At 61.6% G+C, this 23,528-nt stretch overlaps 1 protein-coding gene across 1 annotated transcript; it reads left to right on the top strand.

Annotated features, from left to right (window-relative positions):
* The first annotated feature begins 6,314 nt into the window (after positions 1-6,314).
* Positions 6,315-20,891, top strand: LOC122101475 (extensin-like). Its single transcript, XM_042671789.1, has 3 exons — positions 6,315-6,829; positions 7,198-7,226; positions 19,948-20,891. Exons 1-3 carry the CDS (start codon positions 6,315-6,317, stop codon positions 20,889-20,891), a joined length of 1,488 nt encoding a protein of 495 aa, XP_042527723.1.
* Positions 20,892-23,528: the final 2,637 nt, after the last annotated feature.

The following is a 23,528-nucleotide window of genomic DNA, read 5'->3' on the forward strand; positions in this document are numbered from 1 at the left end:
TTCTCCCCGGTTGTCCATCTGGCAGCTGGACAGTCCAGGTCGGCGAGGGGCAGGCACAGCCGGAGGCCCCGGAGCTGAAAACAGTGAGGCCTGGCAGCAGCGTTGATGCGCACAGGAGGTGCTATGCACCCTGGGCCGCCTGGCTCTCCTTTGCACGTTCTTTGTCTGACACAGCGCAGGGCTGTCTGGGCTCCAATCACATCAGTGAGGACACCCTCTCGGGGTCCAGGCAGCTGCAAAGGTCCAAAGGCATGGCCAGATGGCGTCCTTTCTCCCCAAAATGGTTGCTGATGCATCCTGACCTTTTTGGATAGAGTTTGAGGGCATCCATGCAGGTGTGGACATAGGCATCCTGGCCGCGTGTGTTGGTGGCATGGGAGCGGGTGGTGGAGCCTGGCCTGGCACTGCCCCAGGCCCTGGGGGTGATCCCCCAAAAAGCAAGCAATCACCGTGCACGCAAGAGAGGGGACATCGCGCATGCACACAGAGCATGGCATGTTCCATTTTTACAATTGAAGTTGACGTAGAACCCAGAGTGCAGGTAGCGCTCACGATGCACTCTCCACAAGCCTGGCTTACAGGCAACAGGGCAGCGGAGGTGGGCGTCCCGGGCCGTGTCCCTGGTGTCTCTGGTGCTTAATTCCTGGTTGGATTACGAACGATTCTAAGTGGTGGAAAGCGCAGGGGTCCCGGCCCTGCTCCTCCCGCAGAGGCCGAGGCTCGACCTCGCGCACACCCACAATCTCCTCCTCTCGGTGGTGACGGAGGAGTGCGGCTCAAGGCCTGAGAACCCTGGGTCGTAGGAGCGAGAAAAATGCACACACGCAGGTGTGCATTCACACACTGCCCACACACTCAGGCTGGGGTGGAGTCGTCACACCCCTGCCTGCCCAGCAGAGGAAATCTGTGGACTCGAGCAGCGTCAGTCCGTGCGTTGGCCTTGCACGCGCACGCACGCACACACGGCACCGTGGGCCTTGCACACGCATGACTACCTCCCCTGCAGGGGCCAGAAGTTTCTCTGCCTCCATTCTGGGGCACCTGGGACCCCGCTCTAGTGCGTCTGTGTGCGCACACACACACACACACACACACACACACACCTCACTGGATTTATTTTTCTTTCACATCATCTTGCAACCTCAATTAGTACATGCAGCACAGAATAATTAAAACCAAACCCGGGCTGTGCCTGGAATTCGGCCCCTTGGCTCTGCGTCTGACTCATCTTGCCCCAGCGAGCAGACCAGCCTCTGGTCAGGATCCGCCCGGAGGCTGGGGCAGGAGGACGGGAGCGGGCGCGGGGCTGGCCGCAGCCTCGGCCCAGGGCTCTTCCTCCTCCCGCGCTCCTCGGGCTGGGGCTTGCTTCTGTGAACGGCCGGGCCTGCCGGGGCACGAAAGAGCCGGGGAAGATCCTCCGGGCGAGACTTCCCATAGACAGTTTGGCCAAATTCATAAATTAAGTTGAAAATGTGATCCAGCTCGCTGCCAAGCGGGGCTAATTAATTTCTGTAGAGACTGATGAACAGGAAGCCCGCGATTCACATTATTTCATCAACAATTAATTCACTAAGCCCCGATTCATTACTTTCCTGGCATCGGCCATCCTAAACAGAGCTGGGAGGCCGGCTGTGCTAAGCCTGGGCTGCAGCGTGGCTCAGCCCGGCTGCTGCGACCTCACCCCCTGGCCCGGACTCCTCACGGGGGGCCCAGCGGACCCTGCAGGGTCTGGGTGGCGCTGCCCCCCACCTCCATGTTCTGGAACTTTGTGGCCTCCCGACAAGGGGAACACCGGCAGTCCAGGCCAATTTGAATCCCTGCTTTGCTAATAAACTCTGTAAGCCCCCCCTGCCCCCAGGCCCCCCCACAAAGAGCAGAAGTTGGAGCTGCAGCTCAGGGGGCTTCAGGCAGGTCCCCCAGTCCCTTCCGCCCTCCCCAGGCAGACTCCGGGCTGGTCTGCCAGCACACGCTTCCTGCAGCCTCTGGTGCCACCAGGGAAGGCGTCCTGGAGGAGGAGCCCTGTAAGCGCTCCCTCCGGTCAACGGTGCGAGAGGTGGAAGGCAGGCAGCAAAGAGAAGTGGTCGCTAGACAGGAAGCTGGGATGGGCGTGAGGAGCGGCCAGGGTGGGGAGATCCGGCTGGACCAGCGCGCCGCACGCACCACGCATCTCTGTCCACGGTCTGCTGGACGGACGGATGGACTCAGAGCCCGCCCCAGGACAGTGGCGTTCTCCCTCTGGCCATGGAACCCTGCGGGGCACACGTCCCGCACCGGGCACAGGCTGAGCACCAGGCCAGCTCCACCCTCCCCACCCAGCCAAGGCCAGGGGAGGCTGCCAGGGGAGGCCGCCAAGGGGAGGCCGCCAGGGGGAGGCCGCCAGGGGAAGCTGTCAGGGGAGGCCGCCATGGGGAGGCCGTCAGGGGAGGCCACCAGGGGAAGCTGTCAGGGGAGGATGCAAGGGGAGGCCGCCATGGGGAGGCCGCCAGGGGGAGGCCGCCAGGGGGAGGCCGCCAGGGGAAGCTGTCAGGGGAGGCCGCCATGGGGAGGCCGTCAGGGGAGGCTGCCAGGGGAAGCTGTCAGGGGAGGATGCCAGGGGAAGCTGTCAGGGGAGGCCGCCAGGGGAAGCTGTCAGGGGAGGCCGCCAGGGGAAGCTGTCAGGGGAGGCCGCCATGGGGAGGCCGTCAGGGGAGGCCGCCAGGGGAAGCTGTCAGGGGAGGATGCAAGGGGAGGCCGGCTCCACTCCCACAGCAGCTAGAGGCTTGCCATGTTCTCTGTTCTCCTATCTTCCCCCCCCCCCTCTCGTTTTTTCTTTGGTCTGGGCAGAATAAGGATGGTGGCGTGTCTGTTAGGATGAGGAGGAACTGTACCAGACGGAAGGCCACACCCTTGCTCGGCCTGGGCCTCCGCCTCCCGGGCAGCAGCCCAGCCTCGAGAGGGAAGTGCCCAGCACACCCGCGTGCCGGGAACGCCTTCTGGTTCAGGAAGAGCCGACTGCTGAGGCTTGCACTCCGCAGGGAGCTGCTGGACCGGGGTGTGGAGGGCATGGTGGGTGTGGCAGGTGTGTGTGTGTGGAGGGCATGGTGGGTGTGGCAGGTGTGTGTGTGTGAGGAGGGCGTGGTGGGTGTGGCAGGTGTGTGTGTGAGGAGGGCATGGTGGGTGTGGCAGGTGTGTGTGTGTGGAGGGCATGGTGGGTGTGGCAGGTGTGTGTGTGTGTGTGTGTGGAGGGCGTGGTGGGTGTGGCAGGTGTGTGTGTGAGGAGGGCATGGTGGGTGTGGCAGGTGTGTGTATGTGTGTGTGAGGAGGGCATGGTGGGTGTGGCAGGTGTGTGTATGTGTGTGTGTGTGGAGGGCGTGGTGGGTGTGGCAGGTGTGTGTGTGTGGAGGGCGTGGTGGGTGTGGCAGGTGTGTGTGTGTGGAGGGCATGGTGGGTGTGGCAGGTGTGTGTGTGTGGAGGGCGTGGTGGGTGTGGCAGGTGTGTGTGTGTGGAGGGCGTGGTGGGTGTGACAGGTGTGTGTGTGTGTGGAGGGCATGGTGGGTGTGGCAGGTGTGTGTGTGGAGGGCATGGTGGGTGTGGCAGGTGTGTGTGTGTGTGAGGAGGGCGTGGTGGGTGTGACAGGTGTGTGTGTGTGTGGAGGGCATGGTGGGTGTGGCAGGTGTGTGTGTGTGGAGGGCATGGTGGGTGTGGCAGGTGTGTGTGTGTGTGTGGAGGGCATGGTGGGTGTGGCAGGTGTGTGTGTGGAGGGCATGGTGGGTGTGACAGGTGTGTGTGTGTGGAGGGCATGGTGGGTGTGGCAGGTGTGTGTGTGTGTGTGAGGAGGGCGTGGTGGGTGTGGCAGGTGTGTGTGAGGAGGGCGTGGTGGGTGTGGCAGGGGTGTGTGTGTGTGTGGAGGGCATGATGGGTGTGGCAGGTGTGTGTATGTGTGTGTGAGGAGGGCGTGGTGGGCGTGGCAGGGGTGTGTGTGTGTGGAGGGCATGGTGGGTGTGGCAGGTGTGTGTGTATGGAGGGCATGGTGGGTGTGACAGGTGTGTGTGTGTGGAGGGCATGGTGGGTGTGGCAGGTGTGTGTGTGTGGAGGGCGTGGTGGGTGTGGCAGGTGTGTGTGTGAGGAGGGCATGGTGGGTGTGGCAGGTGTGTGTATGTGTGTGTGAGGAGGGCATGGTGGGTGTGGCAGGTGTGTGTATGTGTGTGTGTGGAGGGCGTGGTGGGTGTGGCAGGTGTGTGTGTGTGGAGGGCGTGGTGGGTGTGGCAGGTGTGTGTGTGTGGAGGGCATGGTGGGTGTGGCAGGTGTGTGTGTGTGAGGAGGGCGTGGTGGGTGTGACAGGTGTGTGTGTGTGGAGGGCATGGTGGGTGTGGCAGGTGTGTGTGTGTGGAGGGCATGGTGGGTGTGGCAGGTGTGTGTGTGTGAGGAGGGCGTGGTGGGTGTGGCAGGTGTGTGTGTGTGAGGAGGGCGTGGTGGGTGTGGCAGGTGTGTGTGTGTGAGGAGGGCGTGGTGGGTGTGGCAGGTATGTGTGTGTGAGGAGGGCGTGGTGGGTGTGGCAGGTGTGTGTGTGTGAGGAGGGCGTGGTGGGTGTGGCAGGGGTGTGTGTGTGTGTGGAGGGCATGATGGGTGTGGCAGGTGTGTGTATGTGTGTGTGGAGGGCATGGTGGGTGTGGCAGGTGTGTGTGTATGGAGGGCATGATGGGTGTGGCAGGTGTGTGTGTGTGTGGAGGGCATGGTGGGTGTGACAGGTGTGTGTGTGTGTGGAGGGCATGATGGGTGTGGCAGGGGTGTGTGTGTGTGTGGAGGGCATGATGGGTGTGGCAGGGGTGTGTGTGTGTGAGGAGGGCGTGGTGGGCGTGGCAGGGGTGTGTGTGTGTGGAGGGCATGATGGGTGTGGCAGGTGTGTGTGTGTGGAGGGCATGGTGGGCGTGGCAGGTGTGTGTGTGTGGAGGGCATGGTGGGTGTGGCAGGTGTGTGTGTGTGGAGGGCATGGTGGGTGTGACAGGTGTGTGTGTGTGTGGAGGGCATGGTGGGTGTGGCAGGTGTATGTGTGTGTGTGAGGAGGGCATGGTGGGTGTGGCAGGTGTGTGTGTGTGTGAGGAGGGCATGGTGGGTGTGGCAGGTGTTTGTGTGTGGAGGGCATGGTGGGTGTGGCAGGTGTGTGTGTGTGTGAGGAGGGCGTGGTGGGCGTGGCAGGGGTGTGTGTGTGTGTGCGCGCGTGCGCGTGTGTAAGGAGCGCCTGGTGTGGATGTGTCCTGTCCCCGGCAGGTGGCCAGTCTAGAGCTCAGGTGAGCTCAGGTGAGCTGCGGGCCCAGAGGCCCTGGCACAGAAGCAGCTTGCCCCGGCCTTAAGACCCCGGTGGCTCTGGTGTGGGAGCTGCTGGCCAGGCCTGGGGCGGGGCAGGGGCTCCAGCGGAGAGGGGGCTGTTCCGAACCAGGGACAAGGCCAAGATGGAGGCTCTGGCAATAGAAAAGAAATGCAGCTGACAGTAGGAGACGGCACTGTGGCTCGGCTACACCACCCGTGGGTGTAGGCCCTAAGGGATGTCAGTTGGTAACACGCAGTTGGTAGCACTCTGCGCACCTGCATTTATACCAGCCCTGTTCAGCATGGCCAAGCTGTGGACTTTGCCCACTGCCCATTGCCAAATGTGAGGTCAGAGGAAATGAGGCAGGTTTAAACTAGGGAGCCTCTTTCAACCATGAAGAAGGAAGTTGGCTGGCAGCGTTGTTCAGGAGGTAGAGCACCTGCTAAACAAGCGCAAGGCCTGAGTTCAGCACCACACATACAAAGAAAAGAAATTCTGTGTCATTTGCAAGAAAATGGGTGGAACTGGAGATGATTGTGTTAAGTGAAATAAGCCAGATTCAGAAAGCCAGTACCGCGGGCTGGGAAGGTGGCTCAGTGGTAGAGCACTTGCCTTGCATGCTCGAGGCCCTGGGTTCGATTCCTCAGCACCACATAAGCAAAAAGCTGGAAGTAGCGCTGTGACTCAAGTGGTAGAGCGCTAGCCTTGAGCTGAAGAGCTGAGGGACAGCGCCCAGGCCCAGAGTTCAGGCTCCACGACCGGACCCCCCCCCCCCCAAAATAGAAAGCCAGTACCGCATTTCCTCTTGGATGCGGAAGCTAGATCTAAGCAAAACAGAAAAATAAAATGAGAGGGTCTGAATGTGGAAGAGCCACGGGAGCACGGCCGTGGGAGCACGGCCGTGGGAGCACGGCCACGGGAGCACAGCCACGGGAGCACAGCCACGGGAGCACAGCCACGGGAGCACGGCCGCGGGAGCACGGCCGCGGGAGCACAGCCACGGGAGCACAGCCACGGGAGCACGGCCATGGGAGCACGGCTGCGGGAGCACGGCCACGGGAGCACAGCCACGGGAGCACGGCCACGGGCCGCGGGAGCACAGCCACGGGAGCACGGCTGCGGGAGCACAGCCACGGGAGCACAGCCACAGGAGCACAGCCACGGGAGCACAGCCACAGGAGCACGGCTGCGGGAGCACAGCCACGGGAGCACGGCCACGGGAGCACAGCCACGGAAGCACAGCCACGGGAGCACGGCCACGGGAGCACGGCCGCGGGAGCACAGCCACGGGAGCACAGCCACGGGAGCAGAGCCACGGGAGCACCACCATGGGAGCACGGCCATGGTAAGCAGAGCCACGGGAGCACAGCCACGGGAGCACCACCATGGGAGCACGGCCATGGTAAGCAGAGCCACGGGAGCAGAGCCACGGGAGCACGGCCACGGGAGCACAGCCACGGAGCACAGCCACGGGAGCACGGCCACGGGAGCACAGCCACGGGAGCACAGCCACGGGAGCACCACCATGGGAGCACGGCCACGGTAAGCAGAGCCACGGGAGCACGGCCACAGCAAGCAGAGCCACAGCAAGCAGAGCCACGGCCAGCAGAGCCACGGGAGCACAGCCACAGCAAGCAGAGCCACGGCCAGCAGAGCCACGGGAGCACAGCCACAGTAAGCAGAGCCACGGCCAGCAGAGCCACGGGAGCACGGCCATGGCCACAGTAAGCAGAGCCACGGGAGCACGGCCACGGTAAGCAGAGCCACGGCCAGCAGAGCCACGGGAGCAGAGCCGTCGCGGGCAGCCATTGTTCATTTTCCTGCATGCACCCGCACGGAGCAGTTGTTTCTTCTGCCAGCTTACTTTTTCCTAAAGTGGGAATATCCCGCTTTGCCGTGACCCCTAACAGCCCAGACTCTGTGTCCTCCAATGAGCAGAGTGAGCTCTGTCCCTCTCATGCGCACCTTCTCCGAGACTACAAATTAGCAGGGTGCACCTCACGTCTAGACATCCGCAGGTGTCCTTTGAATCCCGATTTAAGCTGTTTACACCCCAGGTTGTTTTATTTACCCCTCAACATCAGGCCTCTGCGTAATTAAAGCCGACTGGCTCTGCTGGCACGAGCCTGCCCCGCACCCCCCCCCCCCCCCCCCCAGGTACTGCTCCAATTCCCCTAATTCGCCTCTCCTCTGCCTGCCCTGGGCGGCTCTCTGTCTGCCACCCCGGCCTGCTTCCCCGTGACGGCGGTGATGTTTACAAGCCTTCCTCGGGGCCAGCGCCGATCTTCCGCAGACGCTAAATCATAATCTTCGTGTTTTTCGTATTTCACATTCTAGCCACAATTTCAACCTCTCATCCCTGACATCGGGGATGATAAATCAGCAAACAGGACAGCTCCCCAGCACAGACTGGTACGGGCGGCCGCAGGGCCCTGCCAGCCCCTCTCCACCGGCCTGACCTGCGGGGCTAACCCCTCCCCTGCCCTCCCCTCCCCTCCCTGGCTGGCCCTGCCCAGGTGGCTGCCCGAAGCCCTTAGTGGCTCTTCCCTTTCCTCAGTCTGTGCTTTGCCAGGTCTAAGGCAAAGGAGATTGTTCCACACTGGGCCCAGGGAAAGTGTGCTTTCCTTACGTCAGTAAGTCTTGGCTGAGCCCTTCTGCCTCTCCCCACCAGAGGAGCCATTATAGTGCTGCGTGTGTGTGTGTGTGTGTGTGTGTGTGTGTGTGTGTGTGTGTGTGATTTTAAAATAGCTTTATAGGTGTATAATTTACATATCCATCAGCCCCTCTACCGTACAGAGCCACCTGATGTATTTATGGAACCATGACACCATAGGCCTAGCCTAATTTTAGAGCATTTCAATCTTCCCTTCCGTGTCCACTTGCAGTTACCCCTCCCCCTTCTCCCCCCTCCCCTCATCCCAGCACCGGCCCTTCCTTCTCCCTGCAGCCCTGCAGCGGGCGGGGGCTTTGCCAGCTGCCTCTGGTGCTCATGGCTTCTATTGTATGAGAAAGCACTTGGAGCCGCCAGAGCCTCCCCAAAGCCCACCCCGCCTACCGGGCACGTGGGCTGCACATCTATGCACCCCACACAGAGTGAGGGCCCTGGATGCTCCCCAGAAAAAGATGAGGCCCCAGCTGAGTGTTTGGAGGATGGGGCGTCTCTCGAGTGCACACACTAGTAGCTGGTTTGGTTTAGAAGGAGAGAGCTAACCCATGTGATTTAGTTCTTATTGAAATGACAGACCAAGGCCAAGATAGGGCCTTGGCCTTTTCAATCGTAAGCGAATTTCTCATTTTCCTTGAGAAATACAGGGCTTTTGACTTGCTCCTCTTCGTCTCAGCTGGTAACATGATGACGTATGTTAAACCCAAGTGTCCATCCCAGAACTCTTCATTCTGAAGTGACTGCTACGTGGGAAGTATTTTTATATTATAATTACAACAAATGGAACTGTGTCATTAGCTGTATATAGTTGTATAATTAGAACTCATTTCCATACTGTAAACACTTTCTTTTTTTGGGGGGGGTCCGGTCGTGGGGCCTGAACTCTGGGCCTGGGCGCTGTCCCTCAGCCCTTCAGCTCAAGGCTAGCGCTCTTCCACGTGAGCCACAGCGCCACTTCCAGCTTTTTCTGCTTATGTGATGCTGAGGAATCGAACCCAGGGCCTCATGCATGCGAGGCAAGCGCTCTACCACTGAGCTACCTTCCCAGCCCAGCTGTAAACACTTTCACATGAACGAAAGCTAGGTATCACTACAGGCTTAGTTACACCGAAGCCAGGGGAGGTCCGATCAGGCTTATGTCGTCTTCCTAGGACTTTAACGTGGGGTCCAGGTGGGGGGCCCACTAGGCTACACAGAAAACTCCTGAAAGGCCAGGCATGAATGGAACCCCGAGTCTCTTTGGCCTAGCACTTGGGGTGCTCCAGCACCTTCTTCTCAGGTACCTGAAGCACGGGCCCCAAACCAGCAGCACTGGCCTTGCCTGAGAACTTGCTAGAAACGTCAGTAACGGGGGGCCACTCCAGAGGGTTCATCCAGGAGCTCTGGGGTCCAGCCCCAACACTGGGTGTTAACAAGCTCCCCAGTGGTCAGGGTCGGGTCTGTCTTTCCTAAATGCGTGGCGCCTCTGTGCGCATGCGAGTTCCGCTGCCTGGCATCTCCTGCGGTCTGACCCTCCGCGGCGCTCTACCAGCTCCCCCACACAGCCACGAGCCTGCCCCTGCTGCACTAGCCCGTAGCTTCTCTCTTTATTTATGTGGTGCTTTGTTTGTTATGTTTATTGTTCATGAGCAGATATTAAATTGTAGAAGGAGGTTTCATTATGACATCTCTATGCATGCATATAACATACTTGGATCATATTGTCCTTCCTCCCTCCCTCCCTCCCTCCCTCCCTCCCTCCCTCCCTCCCTTCCTCCTTCCTTCCTTCCTCCCTTCCTCCCTCCCTCCCTCCCTCCCTCCCTCTCTTCCTTCCTTCCTCCCTCCCTCCCTTCCTTCCTTCCTTCCTTCCTTCCTTCCTCCCTCCCTCTCTCCCTCCCTCCCTCCCTCCCTCCCTCCCTCCCTTCCTTCCTTTCTTCCTTTCTTCCTTCCTTCCTTCCTTCCTTCCTTCCTTCCTTCCTTCCTTCCTTCCTTCCTTCCTTCCTCCCTTCCTTCCTCCCTCCCTCCCTCTCTTCCTTCCTTCCTCCCTCTCTCCCTCTCTTCCTTCCTTCCTCCCTCCCTTCCTTCCTTCCTTCCTTCCTTCCTCCCTCCCTCCCTCACTCCCTCTCTCCCTCCCTTCCCTTCCTTCCTCCCTCCCTCTCTTCCTTCCTTCCTCCCTTCCTCTCTTTCCTCTTTCCTCCCTCCCTCCCTGGCCAGGAACTCTTGATTCCCCTGCCTTTGTTGGGATGGCAGGCATGCAGCATTGCGCGGCCCAGCCTTGGCAAGCATTTATCAGCTCACTCCTCAGGGGTTAACAAGTTGCTCACTTCTGGATGTAAATCGTCTCCCCACAGCCCATTTCAAGGCCCAGTGAGAGGTGAGGGAGGGCGGTCACGGCACTGGCTGGCGGGAAGGGCTCCCTACGGCCATGGTGGTTTCTGTCCCACACCGAGCCGTGAGTCCCCCCCACCCCCAGCTGTGGAGTCCCCTGAACCTCGATTCCAGTCGCTCCTCCGTGCCCTTCCCCGTCCCCCCCTCCCCCTATCCCCCCCTCCCCTGTCCCCCCCCCCCGCCAGCTGTGGAGTCCCCTGAACCTCGATTCCAGCCGCTCCTCCGTGCCCTCCCCCCCGCCTCTAGGAGAGGTCTACACGCGAGGTCTCCATACGTGTTTGTTGAGTCAAACCCACACTCTGCCACGCACCGCACCACGCACACAGACAGAGTGAACCTCTCCAAAGGAAAGCCACTCAGTCGCAAGGTGGCTGGGCTAGCTTCAAAGCACCTCCTCCACCTTCTCTCCGCGCCGAGCACATGTGGCGCTGAATGCTGGTGGCAGCCTGGTGAGTTGGAAGCACTGCTTCTGTTTGGTCTGACATATTCACAGAAGTGAAGGCTGTGGAGGGGGAGGGGCTGCCGTGCTGCTGTGGGGGACCCGGCCGTCCCAGGACACCCGGCCTACGCAGCCCTGCAGGTGCGGCGAGCGCACAAACCCACCTCTGAAACAGCTGTTTCTCTCTTATGTGAAGGGTTAAGTCTCTCCTCTGCGTGTCTTGACATCTAACTCCCCTTCCTCCTGATGAATCGCCTGACTCTTCCCTGATCTTGCAGCTCTTTTCTTCAGAAAACAGGATTTGGTTCTGGTCATGGCAGGCTTTGCTGATTTAAGGCCAGGAGGAATGTGACAGCAAATTTAAATACTTTCCTATCTATGAAAACTTGAGTCTTGTGATATGAATGTTCACATCAACCGTTGGCCCCGTGTACAGCAGCATTTTCTTTAATCATCTGTGGTTCAGTTCCTACTTATCTCTAATTCTTTTTTGGAACTTCAAATCTTGGGTTCAGTTATAATTTTCTATATTGCTAGATCGCAGTAAGACCAAACTGTCTGTAACTCCTGGGCTCTGATGTCAGTGGATTAACTTTACAGTATGAACAATTAGGAAACATACTTTCTCCCCGCTCTTCCTTTGCATTTAAATAATCAAGGCCTGGACTCTGCACGGGTAGACTTTACCAATATACTGTATTGCTTATTTCAAATGGCGAATAACCGTATCCACACAAGAGACCCTTTAACAAAGACTCTCCAAGAAAGTATAAATATTTTTGGCAAGTGGGAGGTGAGCGTCGAGGGGGAACTATTTCTGTTTGCAATCCAAAAACATAAATTAGGATAATTGCTCTAGAAAATACTTAGAGGAGATGGGCTGATAAGCTGGAACTCTAATTAAGCAGCTTCTTTTTAAGCTCTTAGTAATTTCCCTCCAGACACTCGCTGGGTTTGCTAGTCTACCGCTCTATCTCTTTCCCATCATGCGTGGCATCTTTTCATTTGGGTTTACGACTTGGGCCTTAACCTTAGGTAAAGGAGAGGAATAAAAGATAACTCTGAACTTAGACAAATGACTTCAGAAAGGACCTCCATGTCTCTATTCAAGTCTCTTTAGCCTGTCAAAATGAAGCCGTAATAATGGAATTAATTGCCTCTCCGATAAAATCCATCCCAGGCCCTATCGTTCGCTCACCGGCGTCTCCTTCGCCTGGCCTTGCGGCATTCCCCCTCTCTAGCTCCACACACAGACAGCTCTGGAACCCAGACAACTGGGGAGTGCATCTAGGATATACCCTCCCTCCCTCCATCCTTTCCTCCCTCCCTCCCTCCTTCCCTCCCTCCCTCCCTCCTTCCCTCCCTCCCTCCCTCCCTCCTTCCCTCCCTCCCTCCCTCCCTCTCTGCTTCCTTCCTTCCTTCCGGTTTGTTTGTTTGCAGCTTGCTCTCTTTGGGGAGCATTACTTGCAGGAGCATAATCCCACATTTCTGACTCAGGGTGGTCCAGATGAGTCCATTCTAGCAAGGCAAGTGGATGGTTTGAGGGCTTTGCTGAGGAGGCTGGCTGGTTGCACAGCCTCCGCGGGAAGATGTATGCTCCAGGCCAGCCGGGAAGGAGTGGGTCAGGGAGAGGGAGGCTGACAAGAGACAGGACAGGCCCAAAGGCCGTGTGTGTGTGTGTGCGTGTGTGTGTGTGTGTGTGTGTGTATGCGCACACACCCATGTGTCTGTCTTTCCCAGGCCTTGGGAAACAGCTCTGCGTCCAGCAGGTGGAATGTGAGGTGTCGGTGGTCCTCCGTTGGAGGTGCTAGCAGGACTCTGGACCCCTGAGGATGGAGGTCTGGGCTGGGTTGGATGGTTGTCTCTTGGAGAGTCAGGACAGAACCCCAGGTAACTGGGGACTGGGGAAGCGGAGCCAGCACAAGGTCACAGGAAGAAAGGAGAGTGCCAAGAAAGCAAGACCAGGGACAGCTCGGGGGGAGCAGAGGCCACGGGAAAGCAAGACCGGGAACAGCTCCAGAGGGGGAGCAGAGGCCACGGGAAAGCAAGACCAGGGACAGCTCGGGGGGAGCAGAGGCCACGGGAAAGCAAGACCAGGGACAGCTCCAGGGGGAGCAGAGGCCACGGGAAAGCAAGACCAGGGACAGCTCGGGGGGAGCAGAGGCCACGGGAGAGCAAGACCAGGGACAGCTCCAGGGGGGGAGCAGAGGCCACGGGAAAGCAAGACCAGGGACAGCTCCAGGGGGGGAGCAGAGGCCACGGGAGAGCAAGACCAGGAACAGCTCCAGGGGGAGCAGAGGCCACGGGAAAGCAAGACCAGGGACAGCTCCAGGGGGAGCAGAGGCCACGGGAGAGCAAGACCAGGGACAGCTCCAGGGGGAGCAGAGGCCACGGGAAAGCAAGACCGGGAACAGCTCCAGGGGGAGCAGAGGCCACGGGAAAGCAAGACGAGGGACAGCTCCAGGGGGAGCAGAGGCCACGGGAAAGCAAGACCAGGAACAGCTCCAGGGGGAGCAGAGGCCACGGGAAAGCAAGACCAGGGACAGCTCCAGGGGGAGCAGAGGCCACGGGAGAGCAAGACCAGGGACAGCTCGGGGGGAGCAGAGGCCACGGGAAAGCAAGACCAGGGACAGCTCCAGGGGGGGAGCAGAGGCCACGGGAAAGCAAGACCAGGGACAGCTCCAGGGGGGGAGCAGAGGCCACGGGAAAGCAAGACCAGGGACAGCTCCAGGGGGAGCAGAGGCCACGGGAAAGCAAGACCGGGAACAGCTCCAGGGAGAGCAGAGGCCACGGGAAAGCAAGACCAGGGACAGCTCCAGGGGGAGCAGAGGCCACGGGAGAGCAAGACCAGGGACAGCTCGGGGGGAGCAGAGGCCACGGGAAAGCAAGACCAGGGACGGCTCCAGGGGGGGAGCAGAGGCCACGGGAAAGCAAGACCGGGAACAGCTCCAGGGGGAGCAGAGGCCACGGGAAAGCAAGACCAGGGACAGCTCCATGGGGGGAGCAGAGGCCACGGGAAAGCAAGACCAGGGACAGCTCCAGGGGGAGCAGAGGCCACGGGAAAGCAAGACCAGGGACAGCTCCATGGGGGGAGCAGAGGCCACGGGAAAGCAAGACCAGGGACAGCTCCAGGGGGGGCAGAGGCCATGGGAAAGCAAGACTAGGGACAGCTCAGGGGGAGCAGAGGCCACGGGAAAGCAAGACCAGGGACAGCTCCAGGGGGGGAGCAGAGGCCACGGGAGAGCAAGACCAGGGACAGCTCCAGGGGGAGCAGAGGCCACGGGAGAGCAAGACCAGGGACAGCTCCAAGGGGGAGCAGAGGCCACGGGAGAGCAAGACCAGGGACAGCTCCAGGGGGGGAGCAGAGGCCACGGGAAAGCAAGACCAGGGACAGCTCGGGGGGAGCAGAGGCCACGGGAAAGCAAGACCAGGGACAGCTCCAGGGGGGAGCAGAGGCCACGGGAAAGCAAGACCAGGGACAGCTCCAGGGGGAGCAGAGGCCACGGGAAAGCAAGACCAGGGACAGCTCCAGGGGGGTAGCAGAGGCCACGGGAAAGCAAGACCAGGAACAGCTCCAGGGGGAGCAGAGGCCACGGGAGAGCAAGACCAGGGACAGCTCCAGGGGGAGCAGAGGCCACGGGGAAGCAAGACCAGGGACAGCTCCAGGGGGGGCAGAGGCCACGGGAAAGCAAGACCAGGGACAGCTCCAGGGGGGGCAGAGGCCACGGGAAAGCAAGACCAGGGACAGCTCCAGGGGGAGCAGAGGCCACGGGAGAGCAAGACCAGGGACAGCTCCAGGGGGAGCAGAGGCCACGGGAGAGCAAGACCAGGAACAGCTCCAGGGGGAGCAGAGGCCACGGGAGAGCAAGACCAGGGACAGCTCCAGGGGGGGAGCAGAGGCCACGGGAGAGCAAGACCAGGGACAGCTCCAGGGGGAGCAGAGGCCATGGGAGAGCAAGACCAGGAACAGCTCCAGGGGGAGCAGAGGCCACGGGAGAGCAAGACCAGGGACAGCTCCAGGGGGGGAGCAGAGGCCACAGGAAAGCAAGACCGGGAACAGCTCCAGGTGGGGAGCAGAGGCCACGGGAAAGCAAGACCAGGGATAGCTCCAGGGGGGGAGCAGAGGCCACAGGAAAGCAAGACCGGGAACAGCTCCAGGGGGGGAGCAGAGGCCACGGGAAAGCAAGACCAGGGACAGCTCCAGGGGGAGCAGAGGCCACGGGAAAGCAAGACCAGGGACAGCTCCAGGGGGAGAGCAGAGGCCATGGGAAAGCAAGACCAGGGACAGCTCCAGGGGGGGAGCAGAGGCCACGGGAGAGCAAGACCAGGGACAGCTCCAGGGGGATCAGAGGCCACGGGAGAGCAAGACCAGGGACAGCTCGGGGGGAGCAGAGGCCACGGGAAAGCAAGACCAGGGACAGCTCGGGGGGAGCAGAGGCCACGGGAGAGCAAGACCAGGGACAGCTCCAGGGGGGGAGCAGAGGCCACGGGAGAGCAAGACTGGGAACAGCTCCAGGGGGAGCAGAGGCCACGGGAAAGCAAGACCAGGGACAGCTCCAGGGGGAGCAGAGGCCACGGGAAAGCAAGACCAGGGACAGCTCCAGGGGGATCAGAGGCCACGGGAGAGCAAGACCAGGGACAGCTCGGGGGGAGCAGAGGCCACGGGAAAGCAAGACCAGGGACAGCTCGGGGGGAGCAGAGGCCACGGGAGAGCAAGACCAGGGACAGCTCCAGGGGGGGAGCAGAGGCCACAGGAAAGCAAGACCGGGAACAGCTCCAGGGGGGGAGCAGAGGCCACGGGAAAGCAAGACCAGGGACAGCTCCAGGGGGAGCAGAGGCCACGGGAAAGCAAGACCAGGGACAGCTCCAGGGGGAGCAGAGGCCACAGGAAAGCAAGACCGGGAACAGCTCCAGGGGGGGAGCAGAGGCCACGGGAAAGCAAGACCAGGGACAGCTCCAGGGGGAGAGCAGAGGCCACGGGAAAGCAAGACCAGGGACAGCTCCAGGGGGATCAGAGGCCACGGGAGAGCAAGACCAGGGACAGCTCGGGGGGAGCAGAGGCCACGGGAAAGCAAGACCAGGGACAGCTCGGGGGGAGCAGAGGCCACGGGAAAGCAAGACCAGGGACAGCTCCAGGGGGGGAGCAGAGGCCACGGGAGAGCAAGACCAGGAACAGCTCCAGGGGGAGCAGAGGCCACGGGAGAGTAAGACCAGGGACAGCTCCAGGGGGGGAGCAGAGGCCACGGGAGAGCAAGACTGGGAACAGCTCCAGGGGGAGCAGAGGCCACGAGAGAGCAAGACCAGGAACAGCTCCAGGGGGAGGAGAGGCCACGGGAAAGCAAGACCAGGGACAGCTCCAGGGGGGGAGCAGAGGCCACGGGAAAGCAAGACCAGGAACAGCTCCAGGGGGAGCAGAGGCCACGAGAGAGCAAGACCAGGAACAGCTCCAGGGGGGGAGCAGAGGCCACGGGAAAGCAAGACCAGGGACAGCTCCAGGGGGAGCAGAGGCCACGGGGAAAGCAAGACCAGGGACAGCTCGGGGGGAGCAGAGGCCACAGGAAAGGAAGACCAGGAACAGCTCCAGGGGGGGAGCAGAGGCCACGGGAAAGCAAGACCAGGAACAGCTCCAGGGGGAGCAGAGGCCACGGGAAAGCAAGACCAGGGACAGCTCCAGGGGGGGAGCAGAGGCCACGGGAAAGCAAGACCAGGAACAGCTCCAGGGGGGGAGCAGAGGCCACAGGAAAGCAAGACCGGGAACAGCTCCAGGGGGAGCAGAGGCCACGGGAGAGCAAGACCAGGGACAGCTCCAGGGGGGGAGCAGAGGCCACGGGAAAGCAAGACCAGGAACAGCTCCAGGGGGAGAGCAGAGGCCACGGGAAAGCAAGACCAGGGACAGCTCCAGGGGGAGCAGAGGCCACAGGAAAGCAAGACCAGGGACAGCTCCAGGGGGAGCAGAGGCCACGGGAGAGCAAGACCAGGGACAGCTCCAGGGGGAGCAGAGGCCACGGGAGAGCAAGACCAGGGACAGCTCCAGGGGGGGAGCAGAGGCCACGGGAGAGCAAGACTGGGAACAGCTCCAGGGGGAGCAGAGGCCACGGGAGAGCAAGACCAGGGACAGCTCCAGGGGGGGAGCAGAGGCCACGGGAAAGCAAGACCAGGGACAGCTCCAGGGGGAGCAGAGGCCACGGGAAAGCAAGACCAGGGACAGCTCCAGGGGGAGCAGAGGCCACGGGAAAGCAAGACCAGGGACAGCTCCAGGGGGAGCAGAGGCCACGGGAAAGCAAGACCAGGGACAGCTCCAGGGGGAGCAGAGGCCACAGGAAAGCAAGACCGGGAACAGCTCCAGGGGGGAGCAGAGGCCACGGGAAAGCAAGACCAGGGACAGCTCCAGGGGGAGAGCAGAGGCCACGGGAAAGCAAGACCAGGGACAGCTCCAGGGGGGGAGCAGAGGCCACGGGAGAGCAAGACCAGGGACAGCTCCAGGGGGATCAGAGGCCACGGGAGAGCAAGACCAGGGACAGCTCGGGGGGAGCAGAGGCCACGGGAGAGCAAGACCAGGAACAGCTCCAGGGGGGGAGCAGAGGCCACGGGAAAGCAAGACCAGGGACAGCTCCAGGGGGGGAGCAGAGGCCACGGGAAAGCAAGACCAGGGACAGCTCGGGGGGAGCAGAGGCCATGGGAGAGCAAGACCAGGGACAGCTCCAGGGGGGGAGCAGAGGCCACGGGAGAGCAAGACCAGGGACAGCTCCAGGGGGGGATCAGAGGCCACGGGAGAGCAAGACCAGGGACAGCTCGGGGGGAGCAGAGGCCACGGGAAAGCAAGACCAGGGACAGCTCGGGGGGAGCAGAGGCCACGGGAGAGCAAGACCAGGGACAGCTCCAGGGGGAGCAGAGGCCACGGGAGAGTAAGACCAGGGACAGCTCCAGGGGGGGAGCAGAGGCCACGGGAGAGCAAGACTGGGAACAGCTCCAGGGGGAGCAGAGGCCACGAGAGAGCAAGACCAGGAACAGCTCCAGGGGGAGCAGAGGCCACGGGAAAGCAAGACCAGGGACAGCTCCAGGGGGGGAGCAGAGGCCACGGGAAAGCAAGACCAGGAACAGCTCCAGGGGGAGCAGAGGCCACGGGAAAGCAAGACCAGGAACAGCTCCAGGGGGAGCAGAAGCCACGAGAGAGCAAGACCAGGAACAGCTCCAGGGGGGGAGCAGAGGCCACGGGAAAGCAAGACCAGGGACAGCTCCAGGGGGAGCAGAGGCCACGGGGAAAGCAAGACCAGGGACAGCTCGGGGGGAGCAGAGGCCACAGGAAAGCAAGACCAGGAACAGCTCCAGGGGGGGAGCAGAGGCCACGGGAAAGCAAGACCAGGAACAGCTCCAGGGGGAGCAGAGGCCACGGGAAAGCAAGACCAGGGACAGCTCCAGGGGGGAGCAGAGGCCACGGGAGAGCAAGACCAGGAACAGCTCCAGGGGGAGCAGAGGCCACGGGAGAGCAAGACCAGGGACAGCTCCAGGGGGAGCAGAGGCCACGGGAAAGCAAGACCAGGAACAGCTCCAGGGGGAGCAGAGGCCACGGGAAAGCAAGACCAGGAACAGCTCCAGGGGGAGCAGAGGCCACGGGAAAGCAAGACCAGGGACAGCTCCAGGGGGAGCAGAGGCCACGGGAGAGCAAGACCAGGGACAGCTCCAGGGGGAGCAGAGGCCACGGGAAAGCAAGACCGGGAACAGCTCCAGGGGGAGCAGAGGCCACGGGAGAGCAAGACCAGGGACAGCTCCAGGGGGAGCAGAGGCCACGGGAAAGCAAGACCGGGAACACCTCCAGGGGGAGCAGAGGCCACGGGAAAGCAAGACCGGGAACAGCTCCAGGGGGAGCAGAGGCCACGGGAAAGCAAGACCGGGAACAGCTCCAGGGGGAGCAGAGGCCACGGGAGAGCAAGACTAGGGACAGCTCCAGGGGGAGCAGAGGCCACGGGAAAGCAAGACCGGGAACAGCTCCAGGGGGAGCAGAGGCCACGGGAAAGCAAGACCGGGAACAGCTCCAGGGGGAGCAGAGGCCACGGGAAAGCAAGACCGGGAACAGCTCCAGGGGGGGAGCAGAGGCCACGGGAAAGCAAGACCAGGGACAGCTCCAGGGGGAGCCGAGGCCACGGGAAAGCAAGACCATGGACAGCTGCAGGGGGGGCAGAGGCCACAGGAAAGCAAGACCGGGAACAGCTCCAGGGGGAGCAGAGGCCACGGGAAAGCAAGACCAGGGACAGCTCCAGGGGGGGAGCAGAGGCCACGGGAAAGCAAGACCAGGGACAGCTCCAGGGGGGGAGCAGAGGCCACGGAAAAGCAAGACCAGGGACAGCTCCAGGGGGGGAGCAGAGGCCACGGGAAAGCAAGACCAGGGACAGCTCCAGGGGGAGCAGAGGCCACGGGAAAGCAAGACCGGGAACAGCTCGGGGGGAGCAGCGGCACAGCAGGTATCCGTGCACGGCTCTTCCCCCAGCCGCACGGGAGCCGTGGTGTCGGGACTGGGGTGTCTGCCTGTGACCTGGGGGGCGGTGTAGACCGCTAGTGTGGACACTGAGGACACATCGCTGGCCGGTGAGGGAGGGAGGGACGGGAGGTGGGGTTGGAGAGTCGCAGGCCGCTGTTTTCCCTTCTCTCCTTGGTACAGGCGCCATGGACACCTGAGCCCAAGAGGGGGGGGTTTCGGTGCAGCGGTCCTGTCTGTCTACCCTAAAATTGTCTTGCCATTTTATCGCAAGCTTTCTTGGCAGACGGGGGACTAACCCGAGCCCTGCGTTTGCCTGGGCTCTTTGGCCCGCCACACCCCCAGCACCAGATTTTCCCTTTTTTTCTCCGCCAGACACATTTCCTTCCTGTGGCTCAGCCTGTGGAGGTCCCGCGTCCCGCGTCGCTCTCCTGGCGGGGGCTACCTGGGCGCAGAGGCGATGCTGGCTGGGGAGCAGTGCGCACAGTCCCAGGCTGAACTCTGATCCAAGCCCAGTCCTGTCTGCTCAGCCCCCCCCCCCCCCCCCCCCGCTGGGCTGTATAAATCCCAGAGCCACACCGCTGCTTGTCCTCCACATTCCTGACCCGTCTACATTCCAGACAGTTCTTCCTGATCGAGGTGTAGCTTCTCCAGCCACTGCAGGCAAAGCCCTCCTAACTGGGCCTGAGCTTCCCCCCCCCCCCCCAACCTCGCAGAGCCAGGAGAGGAGCTGCCGCGCTCCGGGCGCCCTGCCCCGTGGGGGCCATCTGCTGCACACCTCCTCACGGATGCCGTAAGACCACCTGCTACACACCTCCTCACGGACGCCGACGGGAAGACCACCTGCTACACACCTCCCCACGGACGCCATAAGACCACCTGCTACACACCTCCCCACGGACGCCGTAAGACCACCTGCTACACACCTCCTCACGGACGCCGACGGGAAGACCACCTGCTACATACCTCCTCACGGACGCCGACGGGAAGACCACCTGCTACACACCTCCCCACGGACGCCGTAAGATCACCTGCTACACACCTCCTCACGGACGCTGACGGGTGCTACACACCTCCCCATGGACGCCGTAAGACCACCTGCTACATACCTCCCCACGGACGCCATAAGACCACCTGCTACACACCTCACCACGGACGCCGTAAGACCACCTGCTACACACCTCCCCACGGACGCCGACGGGAAGACCACCTGCTACACACCTCCCCACGGACGCCGACGGGAAGACCACCTGCTACACACCTCCCCACGGACGCCATAAGACCACCTGCTACACACCTCCCCATGGACGCCATAAGACCACCTGCTACACACCTCCCCACGGACGCCGTAAGACCACCTGCTACACACCTCCTCATGGATGCCGACGGGAAGACCACCTGCTACACACCTCCCCACGGACGCCATAAGACCACCTGCTACACACCTCCCCACGGACGCCATAAGACCACCTGCTACACACCTCCCCACGGACGCCGACGGGAAGACCACCTGCTACACACCTCCCCACGGACGCCGACGGGAAGACCACCTGCTACACACCTCCCCACGGACGCCGACGGGAAGACCACCTGCTACACACCTCCCCATGGACACCGATGGGAAGACCACCTGCTACACACCTCCCCACGGACGCCGTAAGACCACCTGCTACACACCTCCCCACGGGCGCCGTAAGACCACCTGCTGCACACCTCCCCACGGACGCCGTAAGACCACCTGCTACACACCTCCCCATGGACGCCGACGGGAAGACCACCTGCTACACACCTCCCCACGGACGCCATAAGACCACCTGCTACACACCTCCCCATGGACGCCGTAAGACCACCTGCTACACACCTCCCCATGGACGCCGACGGGAAGACCACCTGCTACACACCTCCCCACGGACGCCGTAAGACCACCTGCTACACACCTCCTCACGGACGCCGACGGGAAGACCACCTGCTACACACCTCCCCACGGACGCTGATGGGAAGACCACCTGCTACACACCTCCCCACGGGCGCCATAAGACCACCTGCTACACACCTCCTCACGGACGCCGTAAGACCACCTGCTACACACCTCCTCACGGACGCCGACGGGAAGACCACCTGCTACACACCTCCCCACGGACGCCATAAGACCACCTGCTACACACCTCCCCACGGATGCCGTAAGACCACCTGCTACACACCTCCCCACGGATGCCGTAAGACCACCTGCTACACACCTCCCCACGGACGCCGTAAGACCACCTGCTACACACCTCCCCACGGATGCCGTAAGACCACCTGCTACACACCTCCTCACGGACGCCGTAAGACCACCTGCTACACACCTCCCCACGGACGCCATAAGACCACCTGCTGCACACCTCCCCATGGATGCCGACGGGAAGACCACCTGCTACACACCTCCCCACGGATGCCATAAGACCACCTGCTACACACCTCCCCACGGATGCCGTAAGACCACCTGCTACACACCTCCCCACGGACGCCGATGGGAAGACCACCTGCTACACACCTCCCCACGGGCGCCATAAGACCACTTGCTACACACCTCCCCACGGACGCCATAAGACCACCTGCTACACACCTCCCCACGGATGCCGTAAGACCACCTGCTACACACCTCCCCACGGATGCCATAAGACCACCTGCTACACACCTCCCCACGGACGCCGTAAGACCACCTGCTACACACCTCCTCACGGATGCCGTAAGACCACCTGCTACACACCTCCTCATGGACGCCGACGGGAAGACCAGGAAGAGTGACTGGGGAATCTGTCACGGCTTCGCCTGTCTCGAGGAGGACTTCACGGTTTAAGCAAGGATGTTAGATCCCACGTCCCGTGGGAAAGGTTCAACCTGGAAGCGTGTCTCTCTGCGGCCTCCATGCCACTAGTTAACCAATGAGAGATTTGATGTACGCACACATGTAATACTATGTGTAATTGAGAAGGTGACAGGTACATTCACTCCAGACACATTTGAAAGCACCAGACCCGAGGCCAAAGAGCTGGAGCTTGAACTGAGGACAGAAGTAAGAAGAAAAACCTAAACTGCAGAGTAAGAAGCCTCTGGCTGCCACAGTGGACTCCGGGCTCCACTGGCTGGGTGAATTCTAGAATGGGAGCAGCTGTGGCAAAATTCCACAAAGGGCTGGGCACTGGTGGCTCACGCCTGTCATCCTAGCTCCTCAGGAGGCTGAGATCTGAGGATCGTGGTTCAAAGCCAGCCCGGGCAGGAAAGTCCGTGAGACTCTTTATCTCCAGTGAACCACCAGAACCCCGGAGTGGCGCTGTGGCTCAAGTGGTAGAGCGCTGGCCTTGACTGAAGAGCTGAGGGACAGCGCCCAGGCCCAGAGTTCAAGCCCCACACCTGACAAAAAACAAAAATCCCATGAAGGCTTAAGGTAGAGATCAGAAGTGTGCTTATGACCTCCTCCTGGGTGTGGGGTGCCCGTCTCCCCGTCTCCTTAGTCCTAGAACCTCTGTCTGCTACTAGGCACACTGCTGCTCCCTGCCCCCCCGTCCCCCCCGCCTGCATCACCCCCCCCCCCGCCTCACCCACCCCCCCACCTCACCCCCCCCCCCGCAGCCTGGGAGCTGACATTGTTCAGAGCCTGTAGGGGGTTGCTGGGGTCACAAGGACTCCTCCACGTTGTCATGGATATGGGGGCGGAGGAAGGGCCGTGGAGCTGGGCACACCTGTGCCCAATTGAGAACAAATTCCAGAAGAATTCCCTCCCTGCGTCCTGGAGTTCTTGAGTGGAGTGGTGAATTTGATGAAGCCCCCACGGGCCTTCCTCAGCTGGGGGCCCCGGGGAACCCCGGGGGGCGTGTGTGTGCGTGAAGGTGCTGTGGTTCTAGAGTCTGAGGCCGGGGCTTGGGTTCGGGAGCTCCCTGTGCCTCTCGTGGATCTGGACCCCTCTGAATCGCGTGCTGTGTCCCTGTCTGTGTCCTACGTGTACTTTTTCTTCTGAAGCTCTCATTAGGCACTGGGAGGATGTGGGGGCCCAGCTGCATCCCCTCTGCGCCCCCCGAGGTCCGCATCAGGTAGGACGTCTGTAGAGATGAGATGGAACTTCCAAAACACGTCTGGGGTTGCACAGTTCAGGCTGGTGGCTGTTTCGTTCTCCTGCATGGAGGGAGCATGGGTGAGGCCTGGCTTGCCGTGCTTTGCGTGCGGCGTCGGATCCGGGGCACGGAACCCGTGGACACCAGCGGAGCATGGTGGAAAACTACCAGATGCTCTGGGGACCTGGCTCCGTCTCCCCGTCTTC

This window comes from Dipodomys spectabilis, unplaced genomic scaffold (assembly GCF_019054845.1).
Source record: "Dipodomys spectabilis isolate Male_0828 unplaced genomic scaffold, ASM1905484v1 ptg000668l, whole genome shotgun sequence".
NCBI lineage: Eukaryota > Metazoa > Chordata > Mammalia > Rodentia > Heteromyidae > Dipodomys > Dipodomys spectabilis.